This window comes from Liolophura sinensis, chromosome 6 (assembly GCF_032854445.1).
Source record: "Liolophura sinensis isolate JHLJ2023 chromosome 6, CUHK_Ljap_v2, whole genome shotgun sequence".
Classification (NCBI taxonomy): domain Eukaryota; kingdom Metazoa; phylum Mollusca; class Polyplacophora; order Chitonida; family Chitonidae; genus Liolophura; species Liolophura sinensis.
In genome coordinates this window covers 57,572,335-57,585,344 of record NC_088300.1, presented here as the reverse complement: position 1 = coordinate 57,585,344, position 13,010 = coordinate 57,572,335, and the positions used below count along the sequence as shown (strand labels likewise).

At 39.4% G+C, this 13,010-nt stretch overlaps 2 protein-coding genes across 2 annotated transcripts; both read left to right on the top strand.

Moving 5' to 3' along the window:
• The first annotated feature begins 209 nt into the window (after positions 1 to 209).
• LOC135468122 (isochorismatase domain-containing protein 2-like) lies at positions 210 to 4,948 on the top strand. Its single transcript, XM_064746194.1, has 4 exons — positions 210 to 474; positions 1,184 to 1,294; positions 2,935 to 3,067; positions 3,615 to 4,948. The coding sequence occupies exons 1-4, from the start codon at positions 291 to 293 to the stop codon at positions 3,796 to 3,798; spliced, it is 612 nt and encodes a 203-aa protein (XP_064602264.1). The 5' UTR covers positions 210 to 290; the 3' UTR covers positions 3,799 to 4,948.
• Positions 4,949 to 8,124: 3,176 nt separating this feature from the next.
• LOC135467385 (ficolin-3-like) lies at positions 8,125 to 11,535 on the top strand. The gene is made up of 2 exons (XM_064745159.1): positions 8,125 to 8,560; positions 10,862 to 11,535. Exons 1-2 carry the CDS (start codon positions 8,125 to 8,127, stop codon positions 11,533 to 11,535), a joined length of 1,110 nt encoding a protein of 369 aa, XP_064601229.1.
• Positions 11,536 to 13,010: the final 1,475 nt, after the last annotated feature.

Genomic DNA, 13,010 nt, shown 5'->3' with positions numbered 1-13,010 from the left:
TGCGGGCACTTGCCACTGTTTCGTATTTAAGACACAAATTACTTTTCAACTCTTGTCTCAAGAATTGCTAAGAGGCTAACATTTCTGAAAATGACATTAAAGCAATTAATCACATACCCGAGATTTACACAATCATCCAGTAATTAGGCAAAATTTAGATTATATTATGAATACGAAACTTCGGCTAAGCTGACAGTATTTGAAATCGTCTGCTCATATCGGTCAGAAGAACTTCGACCCCTGGTCAGAGATGGTGCACTTGTACTAAAGCGCAGTATATCTGAGTGAAAATGGCTTCTCGGCGTCTTGGCAAAGTTGCCCTGGATAGCTCGAGTTTGTTTCTTTGTGACATGCAGGAAAAGTTTCGACCAACTATTCAGTTTTATCCGCAGGTTGTAGCGACAGCAAAACGTATGCTCGATGCATCCAATATCTTAAACCTGCCTGTTGTTGTCACGGAGCAGTATCCTAAAGGTACCTATTATTTCATAAGCTCAGTGACATGCAGAATCTGCAAACTAGCAAAAACTAGTTGAAAATTAAATAATATTTTGATTTTGATATTTTGATGTATTCTTACATGCATGTACAAATGTTATTGTCTTTATGTATGTGTGCATGTGTGTGTAATTTTATACCAATTGGTATAAAATTACATATATATTATTAACTTAATTGTCAACAGACTGGTTGTACATAGCGAATGTACTTGATTTTAAACTACACTGGCTTTTCTTAAGGCAACAAAGTTGTTGGAGTTAAATACTTACACTAGAACCTTCACAAGACAAAGGTGTCAGAACCACGGAGATCATTCTCACAGCAACAAGATGATTGCAAAAAAATTTGTCTGCTGTTCTTATAAAGCGTATATTTGACTTTGAGAACTTGTGCGCATTCTTGACACTTTCTAGACATTTTGCAATTCAAGTGGTAGACCACTTTAGATGAAAACTAAGCCTTCGTATATGGGAGCAGTGAATGTTCCTCACTATAATTCTAGCACATTGGAGAAGGTTCTTTTGATAATGCTCTTCTCTGTGTTATGTGACTAGAATATATAAAATACATTTACATATCAATGGTAAACAGGTGTATGAGCATGGAATACATGACTTTACAGTTTATATCATATCATATATATATATATGTATGTGGGATTATTGTGCAGCATTCATTGCAGGTCTGGGTCCAACTGTGACTGAGCTGGATGTCAGTCAGCTAAAGGTGTTCCCCAAAACCAGATTTTCTATGTTAGTTCCAGATGTCAAGGAACACATCAAAAAGCTTGGTAGTAAGTAGGCCTACATATACTATGCATATATATGACTTTCATATACAGAGGTATAATGTTATTGTGCTTTTTAGTAACATATCTGAACAAAGCATTAATTACTATTTTTATACACCTCAACCACATGGTGGAGCGTATTATGTTGTAGCAATTTTGCTTGTCTGTTCATTTGTCTTTTCGTCCGTATTCATGTCCAGGCTGTATCTCCAACAATTTTCCAACAGTTTTCCAGTTTTAATTTTTGTGGATACATACATCCGCAATTGACGATGTGTCGCGACTCACATTTGTCCATTTCTGCAGTTGTCATGGTTACCAGATTGCCATTTCCCTATGTATTCTATATAAATAGATATGATATTGTGTCTGGGCTATAACTCCAGCAGTTTTCCACATAGAGTTTTAATATTTGGTGGATACATAGATACACAGATGATGATGTGTCGCAACTCACACTTGTCCATTTTCGCAGTTGACATGGTAACCAGATAGCCATTTGCCTTATATATACTATATAGATAGATATGATTTCATGTCTGGGCTATAGCTCCAACTGTTTCCTGTGTAGAGTTTTAATATTTGGTGGATACAAACATACACAGATGAAGATGTGTCACTTCTAACATTTGTTCATTTCTTCCGTTGTCATGGTTACCAGATCACTAGTTTCCCCATATATACTGTACAAATAGATATGATTGTGTCTCAGGCCTATGACTCCAACAGTTTTCCACATAGAGTTTTAATTTTTGGTGGACACATAGATGCACAGATGACGATATGTTGCGACTCACATTTGTCCATTCTCGCAGTTGTCATGGTAACTAGATAGCCATTTTCCTTATATATACTATATATTAAAATAGATTTGATTTTCATGTCTGGGAAATACTTTTCCTCTGTTTTCCACATAGAGTTTGAATTTTTGGTGGATACATAGATACACAGATGACGACGTCTCCATTTTTGTGGTTGTCATGGTAATGAGAAGGCGATTTTCCTTATATATACTACATAAATAGAAATGTTTTCACGTCCGGGCTACAACTCCAACTGTTTTCCGCATAAAGTTTGGATTTGAGGTGGAAACCTTTGTCAACTTGCAATGAAGATTCCCCTCAGAGGCTATACTCACCACCATGCTGCTGGTATTCTTTTATGCATTTCAAACAAATGTATTTGTTGGGGCATATGTCGTGATCACCTAGACTCTTTTGTATCCCTTGTGTGAAAGTAGGTAAGGCATAGACTTGGAAATCATTGAGCATCTGTCCGTCTGCTCGTCTGACTGTCTAACACTAGCTGTGCAACGTGTATTTGTGTAACTACTTTAGAAACAAAATGTCGTGAAAGTTCTTCCAATATGTGCACAAAATTTTGCTTTTTGCCAAATAAGTTAATTTTATGCTAATTAACAGACGTTGGACTTGTGAAAATGTGGTTCACCTACAGTATTGTTATACCTGAAGGCAAGATACTGGTTTTCTGTTACAGTTTGCTTCCATGTTAAGATTTGAGAATGTTCAGTACTTTATATTGTGGTAGGGCTGTCTGAATATTATATTAATATCCAGATTTCTTATGTGATTGGCCCAAGCAATTTTTGCTTGTAAACATTACCTTTTCTCTCTTTTATACAGACATAAAATCTGTAATCCTTTGTGGAATTGAGGCACATGTGTGTGTGTCTCAAACAGTCTTGGACCTGATCGAGGAGAACTATGATGTCCATGTTATTGTGGATGCTTGCTCTTCTCGCAGCATGGTTGATAGGTAAGTGCACTATACCTGCACATATGTTGTATCATACATTTGATGTTCCAGGAGGATGAAGGCTTTTATGAGTGGTTGTTTTAAGAAAATGCAGTGGAAATCAATTTGTTACTTGTTAATGTGTTTCAGGTGTTCGTATCATAGAATACATTATTGTGAGGAAAATAAAACCAATGCACAATCCCTATAAATGGCAGAATGTCACAGAACAAAATCCTGTAGCATTTTATCACAATTTGACCATGCTCTGACAAAAAGTGATAAAATGCAAATTAAGCTTCACAGTATTTGTCCTCCTTTCGGAAATATTTAAGTAATTGATTGTTTACTTGAAATAGTAACTTGCTTCAGCATTAATAAAATGCTTTGGAATAAATTTAATATAATTATTCTTCTCATAATTAAAGTTTATGTTGAAGCACTGAATATATCACCAATACATGCATTTTGACCTTGTATGTTTTGTGACAAGATAGAACCATTTTTTTTCCAGTATGTTGTGATTGTAGGTGTCACTCTTTGATAAAGTTAAATTTCACTTTTGTAGAATGTATGCCTTTCAAAGATTAAAAGAAGTTGGAGCGTTTTTGACCACCAGTGAAAGTATGTTGTTGTGCCTGTGCCAGGATGCAAGTCATCCTAAATTCAGAGAAATACAGAAGATAATCTGGGACCCTGCACCAGACAGTGGGTTGCTCTACCATACACTGAAGGGGGAGACAACTGTGTGATTACAGTAATCTCTCTTCACCTAAGTCCAACTACCTTTCATGTGGCAACAGCGTAGGACATACTGGAGAATCTTTAATGATATATTTGTGATGGCTAAACTGGTTTATGATGCCCACCAAGCCTAAGATTTAGTGGAGGAATCATGCGAAATAGTGAAGAACCCACTTAACCCCACCCAAAACTGCCCCCCTATGATTCAGCTAATGGAATTAATACATTACTTCTTCAGATACATTTGTCAGATCTATGGGAGAATCTGCCATTTTGTGATAATTCCGTTTTCAGACAACATTGTTTTGTATTCTAAGAAAGTATTTTAGAGCCAGTGCATGCAGATAAGGGCTCAAACAGGATAAAGAAAATTTGTAAAGCCAAAATCAATCAAAAGCTTCATACTTTCAAAGACTGAAGTAAAAATAACTCCGAGAATTGAAGTCATAGTTGTTAATGTATATTTCTGCTACTATGTTTGTGCCATGATGGGGAAGTGTGTTCAGTAAAGAACACACAGGTATTTTCATTAAATCAAGCTAATGATGTTAAAACATGTAGGAAGCCTACAGCGCAGTATCAAGCTTGTGGTAGCAGAATGACATAATACAAGTAGCTAGGTTAAAAATTCATGCAGGTATTTAAGATGCACTGTAGCTGACTGACGACTAGGATTTTGCGTGTAATTTATGCAGAACTGATCTGTGGAACCACTGGATCAAAGACTAAATGACTAAAACACATTTCCACGTGTTCTTTTAGAATAGCATCTCATCTTTACGATGACCTAATCACACTATAAGGCCTGTGATATTGGGAAATCGATGTGCTTCACAGTTATGGGCTGTATTACTCGGTGATCTATTTTGTTAACAAAATGGGCTTACCAGTTGACATTACCAGCAATTTTTAGAGAGAAAAGTTGCCGCTGTGGATGAGAAGAAATTCACTTTTGTCAGCTATGATGTTTAAATAGAGTGCAAATAACATTGTGTTTCCTATCTTTCTTCTCGGCGTAGTACGAATATTATTGCCCCAAATTTTCCTCCTGCTGCAAAGAAATGAACTACTTAACAGGGGCCAAATAGCTCATTTTTCTTAGGTGAAGGTCATTAAAAAATGGAGAAGGAAGTCAGTCGTAACACAAGTCAAAAGAATGACTTTAAGAATAGACGTTTTTGATTTTGCATTTGTAGTGAATATTTATAAATCTTTTAAAATTTTCATATATTTCTATTGAGTGGCAGTTGAAAATTTAGCAAGCTTCCGCTATAGCCACCGTAAATATTGCCATCGTAATATGAAAAAAACATCCCAATAAAACCTTATTTATTTATTCCTGGAGCCTCCGTGACCTTGGAGTCTCTCACACATACAGTCGCAGTGAGTTCAAGTCCAACTCAGCTGGCTTCCTCTCCGGCCGTACGTGGGTAATAGTGGGTGGTCGTGGGTTTCCCACGATCTTGCCCAGTAGTCCTGACACCGTAATGCTGGCCGCCTTGGTATAGGTGAAATATACTCGAGTAAGGCGTAAAACACCAATCATATAAAATAAATAAATAAATACAATAACTTACTCCTGTAGTCTACTACGCGCGTGTTATATGGATATCTAAATGAGGACTGAGTGTTGTACGGAGACTTAAAGGACCCGTGAAGTTCGGATGACAACACTCTCTCTCAAATAAAAGGAGAAGTATATGTACCCCATTTGACAGTCTTGGTCATTGTTTCAAGGTAACGGTGTATGAACTAACAACTTTCAGTCAAGTATATATACTGATCGGCTTTAAAAACACACCAAGATGAAGCTATGAAAATATCTATATATACCTATAATATGATAGTTTTAGAATACAACGGAAATATCCATGATTAGGAGTTAAGGAAACCCTAAAGATGTTGTCAGGTTTGATAGCCTTTACGTGAGTCGGGACCAAAACGCAAAAGGGCACATTACTGGGAAACACGTTTTACACCTGCAAAGTATGAACAATTCAAAGAGTTATTACTTTTGGGTGCGTAAATGGCGTATAAAGGGAAGGCATTCAAAGGTTATCCGCATGATCGCTGTAGTATCGGAATAGTACTGGGGACGCAATGTGGCGATTGACACCTGAGGAACGGAAGCGCGCCAATACCTCGACTAAGTTGGCCTAACTGCAAGTGCCATAGTAGCAAGGTTTGGATGTCACCAGTGCCATCACAAGATTGAACCAGCTATTTCAGCAGAAGGGACGTAACATAGACGTGTACATTGGTTGCTGAGACACAGACAATGATTACTTGGACGCTGGCATGGTATTCCCTTTTCTGACAAATTTAGATTTCTCCCCAGGAATGCCGACGGACGTTTACGTGTCTGGCGACGCCGTGGTAAACCTTATCACGATGATTGTGTTGTGCAGACAGGTCGTTTGGGGCGGTATCACCTTTCATCACAGAACAGCGCTCCATGTATGCACTCGTCGTGATAATGCAGTTTCTACAGGGACGTCATTTTAAGACGTCACCTTATCCCCTGTTTCCGTCAACAGCATGAGCTGCGTACTTTCCAACGAGAGAATGGCAGAGCACCTATAGCACGTGCTTCTATGAACTTCCTGGCACAGAACATGCACTTGATGTCGTGGACTGGCTTATCTCCCAATCTATCACCCATTGAGCATTTGTGCGACTACCTGCGACAGCGCAGTGCATGTCGACTTCAAATCGCCAACGTTAGAGATCTCACACTTGTCCTACAACGTGAGTGGCGTAGGATGCCACAAGCCGTTGTCCAGAGACTAAATAGTGTCCATGAGAAGGCATTTAGGGGTGCTCAAACACGGTACGGACTTTGTCTTTGGACCTTTGTGTTCCATTTCCTCTACATTAAAATTATATACTTTCCAGTGACACTTGTCATTACTAATTCGCAACTGACATATCTGAGTGTGACTGTAATACACAGCCAACACCAAAAAAAAATTTACCGGCCCGGTTAGCACAGTTGGTAGAGCGTAGATCCAGGATCAATCGTGGGTCGAGTCACACCTAAGACTTTAAAAGAGGAAGTTGTAACTTCATCGCTTTGCGTAAAGCATGAAGGGGATAGTGCAACGACTGGTTGCCCCGTATCAGTATAATGTTTCGGGCGGGGCGGCTTATTTGCCTTCGGTAAGTCGTCTCAGTGAAGCAGCACTAGATAAAAGAGCGGTGGAAATCCGTCCTGCAGCAAGGAGGTACATTACATACACCCTAAGGATTCCTTGGTCGTCATATGACTGAAAAACTGTTGAGCACAACGTTAAACCTCAAGCACTCACACACTCACTCACCCACCCAAATAAAGTTTACAGGCCCCGATAGCTCAGTTGGTAGAGCGTCCGCTTCGGGAGCGGTAGATCCAGGATAAGTGCTGGGTCGGGTCACTCCTAATACCTTAGAACGAGGAAGTTGTAGCTCGACTCAGCTCGACGTTAAACCCTAAGGACTTACTCACTCACCAAATAAAATTTGGTTTAGAGTCAGTTCCACTTTTTAACCACTGGTGCCTTTCTAATGGGTATTGTTCTGTAAGTGTGTTAAACAAGGCATCCGATAAGAAGTCGTCGGTCTACATCATTGTTTTTCATCTGCAGCCTGGCCCGCAGCCAATGTACCGTATTTCTTGAAACAGACACATCAGCAACCCCAAAACAGACAACGAGCCTGGGGAACGGTAATCAGGTACGGAATACATACCACTCACAACACATAGGCCTACATGCGCAAACTCCATATTCTCGCTTTCACATCAGTGCCATTCACCACTGGACAGGTATGATCTTTTGACCCAGTGCGACACATTACTAGGCCTATTATTCTTGTGCGACTCAACTTCGACAAAAGTGGTGAATGCGTCCATTGGAATCATTTTGATTGACATATATGCACTCCACTTCCTCCAAAGCATGTACAAACATTAAAAAAAAGAAACAAGGGTAGAGAGAGTGTTCTTGATTTTTCTAGAATCACTTCCATCCACATTAACGTGACCACAGTGACCTTGACGTTCTTTAAGATTTGTGCACAAAATTGCATATGGCACGGAGTAAAGCGAACGTTAGGGGCTTTGAAGGGTATTTCGGGAGTAGTGATACATAAAGCTGAAACACTCGCCAAATCGAGCTTAGGCTCTAGACAAGCCTGTATACACACATCAAGATAGTTCAGCTAAAATGTGTTGGCTGCGATGAGAAGAAGTGTCACAATGTTGGGAATTCTGCTTATGATGTTAATTTGTAACTCATGTAACATATAAAATTCTAGAGCTGGAAAGCAGATTTGTTCGAGAACACACAAAAATCGCAATGTTGGAGAGACAGCTAAGGGAGATTCGGCAACACTTGGCTTCTCTTGGTGGATCTTCCCCTGCATTGACAGTTCTGAAGCCCACCAAGTCCGACAAAAATACACCAACTTTGAACCGCATGAAGACAGATATTGACAATATTAAAGCCAGCCTTGGACAAGAGAAACTCAGGAGAACTCGATTGGAAGAAATGACGGAGAGGCTTGAACACGCGCTGGAAAAACAGGGTAGCGGTGTAGACGTAAATGGACTGCATAACACTACACAATGGTTAAAAGACAGAATCACTGCTCTTGAAGAAAAATATCTTGCTATTACCAATTCTAGTGAAGACAATGCTGGGCCCATCCTTGAAAACCGGGAAATGGCGAACATGATTGGGGTTCAGTTTAACGGCGAACCACTGAACAGCAGAAGTCCTGAAGTTTTTCATGGTATGTTTCTTCCTCTATCTCTCTCTAAAATTTACACGTGCGTTTAATGCTAGAACATATATTCACAAATCCTTCACGTAACCTGTACATATATGCCCAGTTAAGGCTTTAAATCTAGGACTTTCTAAATATACCCACTCTCATTGTAAACAGGTGTCTTTGATAAGAATAAACCGTCGTCGGCAATAGATAGCAGATTGCCTCCAGGGATCAAGTCGGTGCTCTGTCTCTAATCATCGTGTAGCCCTCGGAAAATTCAAGAAAAAGCAGTTGAGTGAAAAGTATGTTCAAGTACACTGGTGAAAGGAGATAACGTCTCGTGAAAAACCTGACATTATAGTGAAACCCACCATATCATTCACCCACCCACTAATCTTAATATAATGTTTGGTGAAATAGTTTTTCACATCGACTGATATTGGCATAAATTATACCCAAGAAAGTGATTCGCTGGATAAAGGAATACTCCACGTATGGATCCGTTTTTTAAAATTAAAATCGACAGCAAATCATATATGTATGTATCCAACACGTGTATATTTTAACTAGGTGCAAAATAGAGCAGAAACTTGAAGTTATATACAAACTTACATAGGTATATCCAATCAGTGTTCCTTCGCTGTTCATTTCGAAGACAAACTGCACGAATTGCGCACATGTAAACTCAAGATCTTCTACATTATGGTTTGTCCAAGTGAATTGTCCGTCAGTGCCATGTACTCAGATCTGAACTCCATAGTCTCTAGTTTAAAAACTATATCGAATTTTTTTAAATATTTGTCTGTGATGTTTTCTTTTTTGTTCTATGTATTCATACTGGCAGACTTTATGAACACTTTAAAAGTGAAAGACATCACCTGACTAATGTTTATGTTCACTGTAAGGCTAACATTCAAAGCATCGTAAACCGGCATTAAATATTTTTTTAGATTTTTTTTCCACTCAGTAAAAGTTTAGTGAAACGTCGTTTTGACACAGCTTCAGCATGTCTCCATTACCGAGAGCAAGGTGACATCACGTTTACTTTGGCTCTCTAACGTCGAAGGTATTTTCCACATAACAGTCTAAGCAGTAGCCTACAGCAGATAGAGGTTGTGGACTGGCGATGAAGGCCCAGGTGATAAATATAGTTTTCTCGGAAACTTTTACATACTGGAAGAATATGTCTTTCACTGCTTGAACTATTGATACAGTAGGCCCACGTCATCATTTACACGGAACTCCAGCGACCCTGTTTAAAAAGCCTAGCTGCACATGCATGGTCGGGGTGCTCCTGGTTAAGGCCTTAGCCTGTGGAGGGGTTGTGCTGGTGGCACAACAACGGGATTGTTGCACAACTTGATTCATGCTCAATTCTGAAACAAATGGAAATAAATCTAAGCACCTCAGAGGCTGATCTAGGCCTTTTATGCTTCGATTTTTAGAGGAGGCTTCTAAGATGATAGCAGTGCTGACCTAGTTATCCCGGACGTAAAAGAAAGCACCCCGGCTTGAATACGGCGTTTCAACAGTTTGACTGTATTTTATAAAAGAAAATAGGAAAATATCCCTCTATGATTGAAAGACAAAGGAACAAAATTTAAATTCTTCAGTTGAAATAAATTCAGAGAAAACTTATATCACAAGATTTAACCACTTTTAATCGATTTCCGGTGAGATGCCGTCTTCTCATTTCCACAAACCTTCAGCAACTCTCATGGATTTTGCGCTGACTCTTGTATTTGTTATTTACAAACTGCTGATTAATCGCTAAAATGAACGACAAAAGATGTACTTGGAGAGATGAATGCGGTTTCGGCCGAGACGTCATATGGTACTGTCTGACATATTCTGTGATACCGTCATTGAATATTACAAGGCTTGTAAATTGATTTTACGTCTGTGATGGTCCGTAAATGATACAGACTTCCCCAACAACACTATGTGGAATGGCCCTTTTGCAACACGAAACTATGTCGTTGTAAATGATCTCAAAATGATGCCTGATGCAGTAGTTCTGTGTTATCATATGTCACTCCATGCAGCGAATAGGCAAAGGCTACATCACAGCATAGGCTGCGCAATCTGTAGCACCCTGTTTGATTGGATAAAATTCTCAACATGGCTGCCTCCACTCACACCAGTCATTATGCAGCGTTGTCATTTTGTTCTACAAGTTATTCGGTGAAATCTCATTAAAATAATAAAATATGATACTTTTTAGAAAGCGTGAGTATTCTCTTCCATTGAAATATGAATTTAATGAGGATTATTTCCTTTATAATCATGAGCATAAATTTTCTCTTTCCACAAACTGTGCAGCTCTATACACGGAGGGGTATCGGGAGAATGGAGTCTACAGAGTTCTGCTGCCTGGTAAAAAACTTGGACTAGTGTGGTGTGATTTTGAATACAGTGATGATAGCAGTGGGAGGGGCTGGATGGTCGTCCAACGGCGGATCAATGGAGAATTGGATTTTAACAAAACCTGGGAAGAATACAGACAGGGGTTTGGGGACTTGTCCTCAGAATTTTGGCTGGGCAATGAATACATATGGCCGTTGCTCAACTCGAGTAAGTTTAGCATCTATGTGAAGATTTTTCTCGGCGGTAACCAGACATCAAACTTCTCCCTTTCTGACAATGCTAATAATTATTTATGCTCTGAAGCAGAAGATTATCAGTTATATTATGACGACGTTACTTATCGTCCTTTCGCCAGCAGCCAGTATCCATTGAGTGGTTCAACGTTTATGACCTGGGACAGAAAACAATTACGACCGGGTTGTCCTCCTTTGGACGGGGGCTGGTGGTACAGTGAAAGGGAGTGTCATAGGCGCAAGACAAATCCTAACAGCTCTTACAAGCTGAACAGATCTCCGAAGGATGGTGAGCTCTACCGTGGATATTTCAACGTTTTCACCCTGGACAATTTTTGGCAGGAAAGAGTACTTATACAACTGGTCAGAGGATCTGAGGTTCTCATTTATGTTTGAACTCTGACACGATGACCTGTACTTCATGTCTAAAACAGAGTGGACAATGAAAGTTCTATACTTAACAGACCGCGGACTCACCTGAAATGACGTTTTTTTTAATGATAGAAGGAAACTATTTCATCCTTTATTTGAGCAATGTTACAGCGAAAAGAGATTAAGGGGCATTCATAAACTAGCAAAATATCTTTGTAATTAATAAAAGTTATGTAAGTATAATGTGAACCAATGCATAAAATGAGTATGTGATCTAATACATGGGTTGCTCTCACCATGTGGGGGAGTTAAATTTATTTGATTATTTATTTATTTATTTGATTTGTGTTTTACGCCGTTCTCAAGAATATTTCACTTATACGACGGCAGCCAGCATTACGGTGGGAGGAAACCGGGCACAGCCCGAGGAAAACCCACGGCCATCCGCAGGTTGCTGCCAGACCTGCCCACTTACGGCCGGAGAGGAAGCCAGCATGAGCTGGACTTGAACTCACAGCGACCGCATTGGTGAGAGGCTCCTGGGTCATTACGCTGCGCTAGCCTTTAGCTTTTTAGCCTTTACCCTTTACCTTGTTATTATCATGGTGTTCTTTTCTGAAGAATCGCTAATGCTTTTTTGGTGAAGGGATGGAAAACAAGCAAAAAATAAAAGAAAAAGAAAAGAGAAATAAACGTAAGAGTTGTCATCCATTCCTATAGGCCAGGATACATTAAGAATTAAGCAGCTTGCACGTGAATACCCGACTTCACCATTTATATACACCACGCATGTTCTTTACTTATGATTCGATTAATTTACGGAGAACTTAAATGAGAATTGAAATTTTGCGAGCAAAGCCTTCATCCCGTCCTTATATATATATCCCCTGATTTAATACAAAACTTTTCCTGTGCGCCGGAGGTGACTACATGTAGCAGCCTCATTGCCTCGAGATCACGATAAAGTGAACTACGCACAAAATAACAACAACAAAACAACACTTGTGTTGTATGAACACAAACTTGTGTTCTTTTCAACAAAAGCCTTGTCGTATTTGAACAACTCTGTCTTGTGGTGAATTAACACAAGATCTTATGTTGAAATAATTGAACACGAGATGTATTGGATCTTGTACTGCCAACTGCACAAGTTTTCGTTGTATTGCATAAATTACCTTATTTTGATTCAACACAAGTTTGTGTTTTATTATTTTGTAACACAAACATGTGTATGTATGTATGCTTAGGGTTTAACCTTGTACTTAACAATTTTTCAGTCATATGACGACGAGGAGTCATTAGGTGTGTGTACATATACTGTGTCTTCTCGTGGCAGGGCGAGTCCATGCCGCAAAAGTGTTGCCGCCACTGAAGAATCATGCTGAAGGCACCAGACATGACACTCCACCCAGTCACATTATATATTGACACCGGGCCACATTATATATTGACTTCCTTGCTCTAGCGTCTCAGTGCTAAGCGCCAAGCGAGGCAGCAAC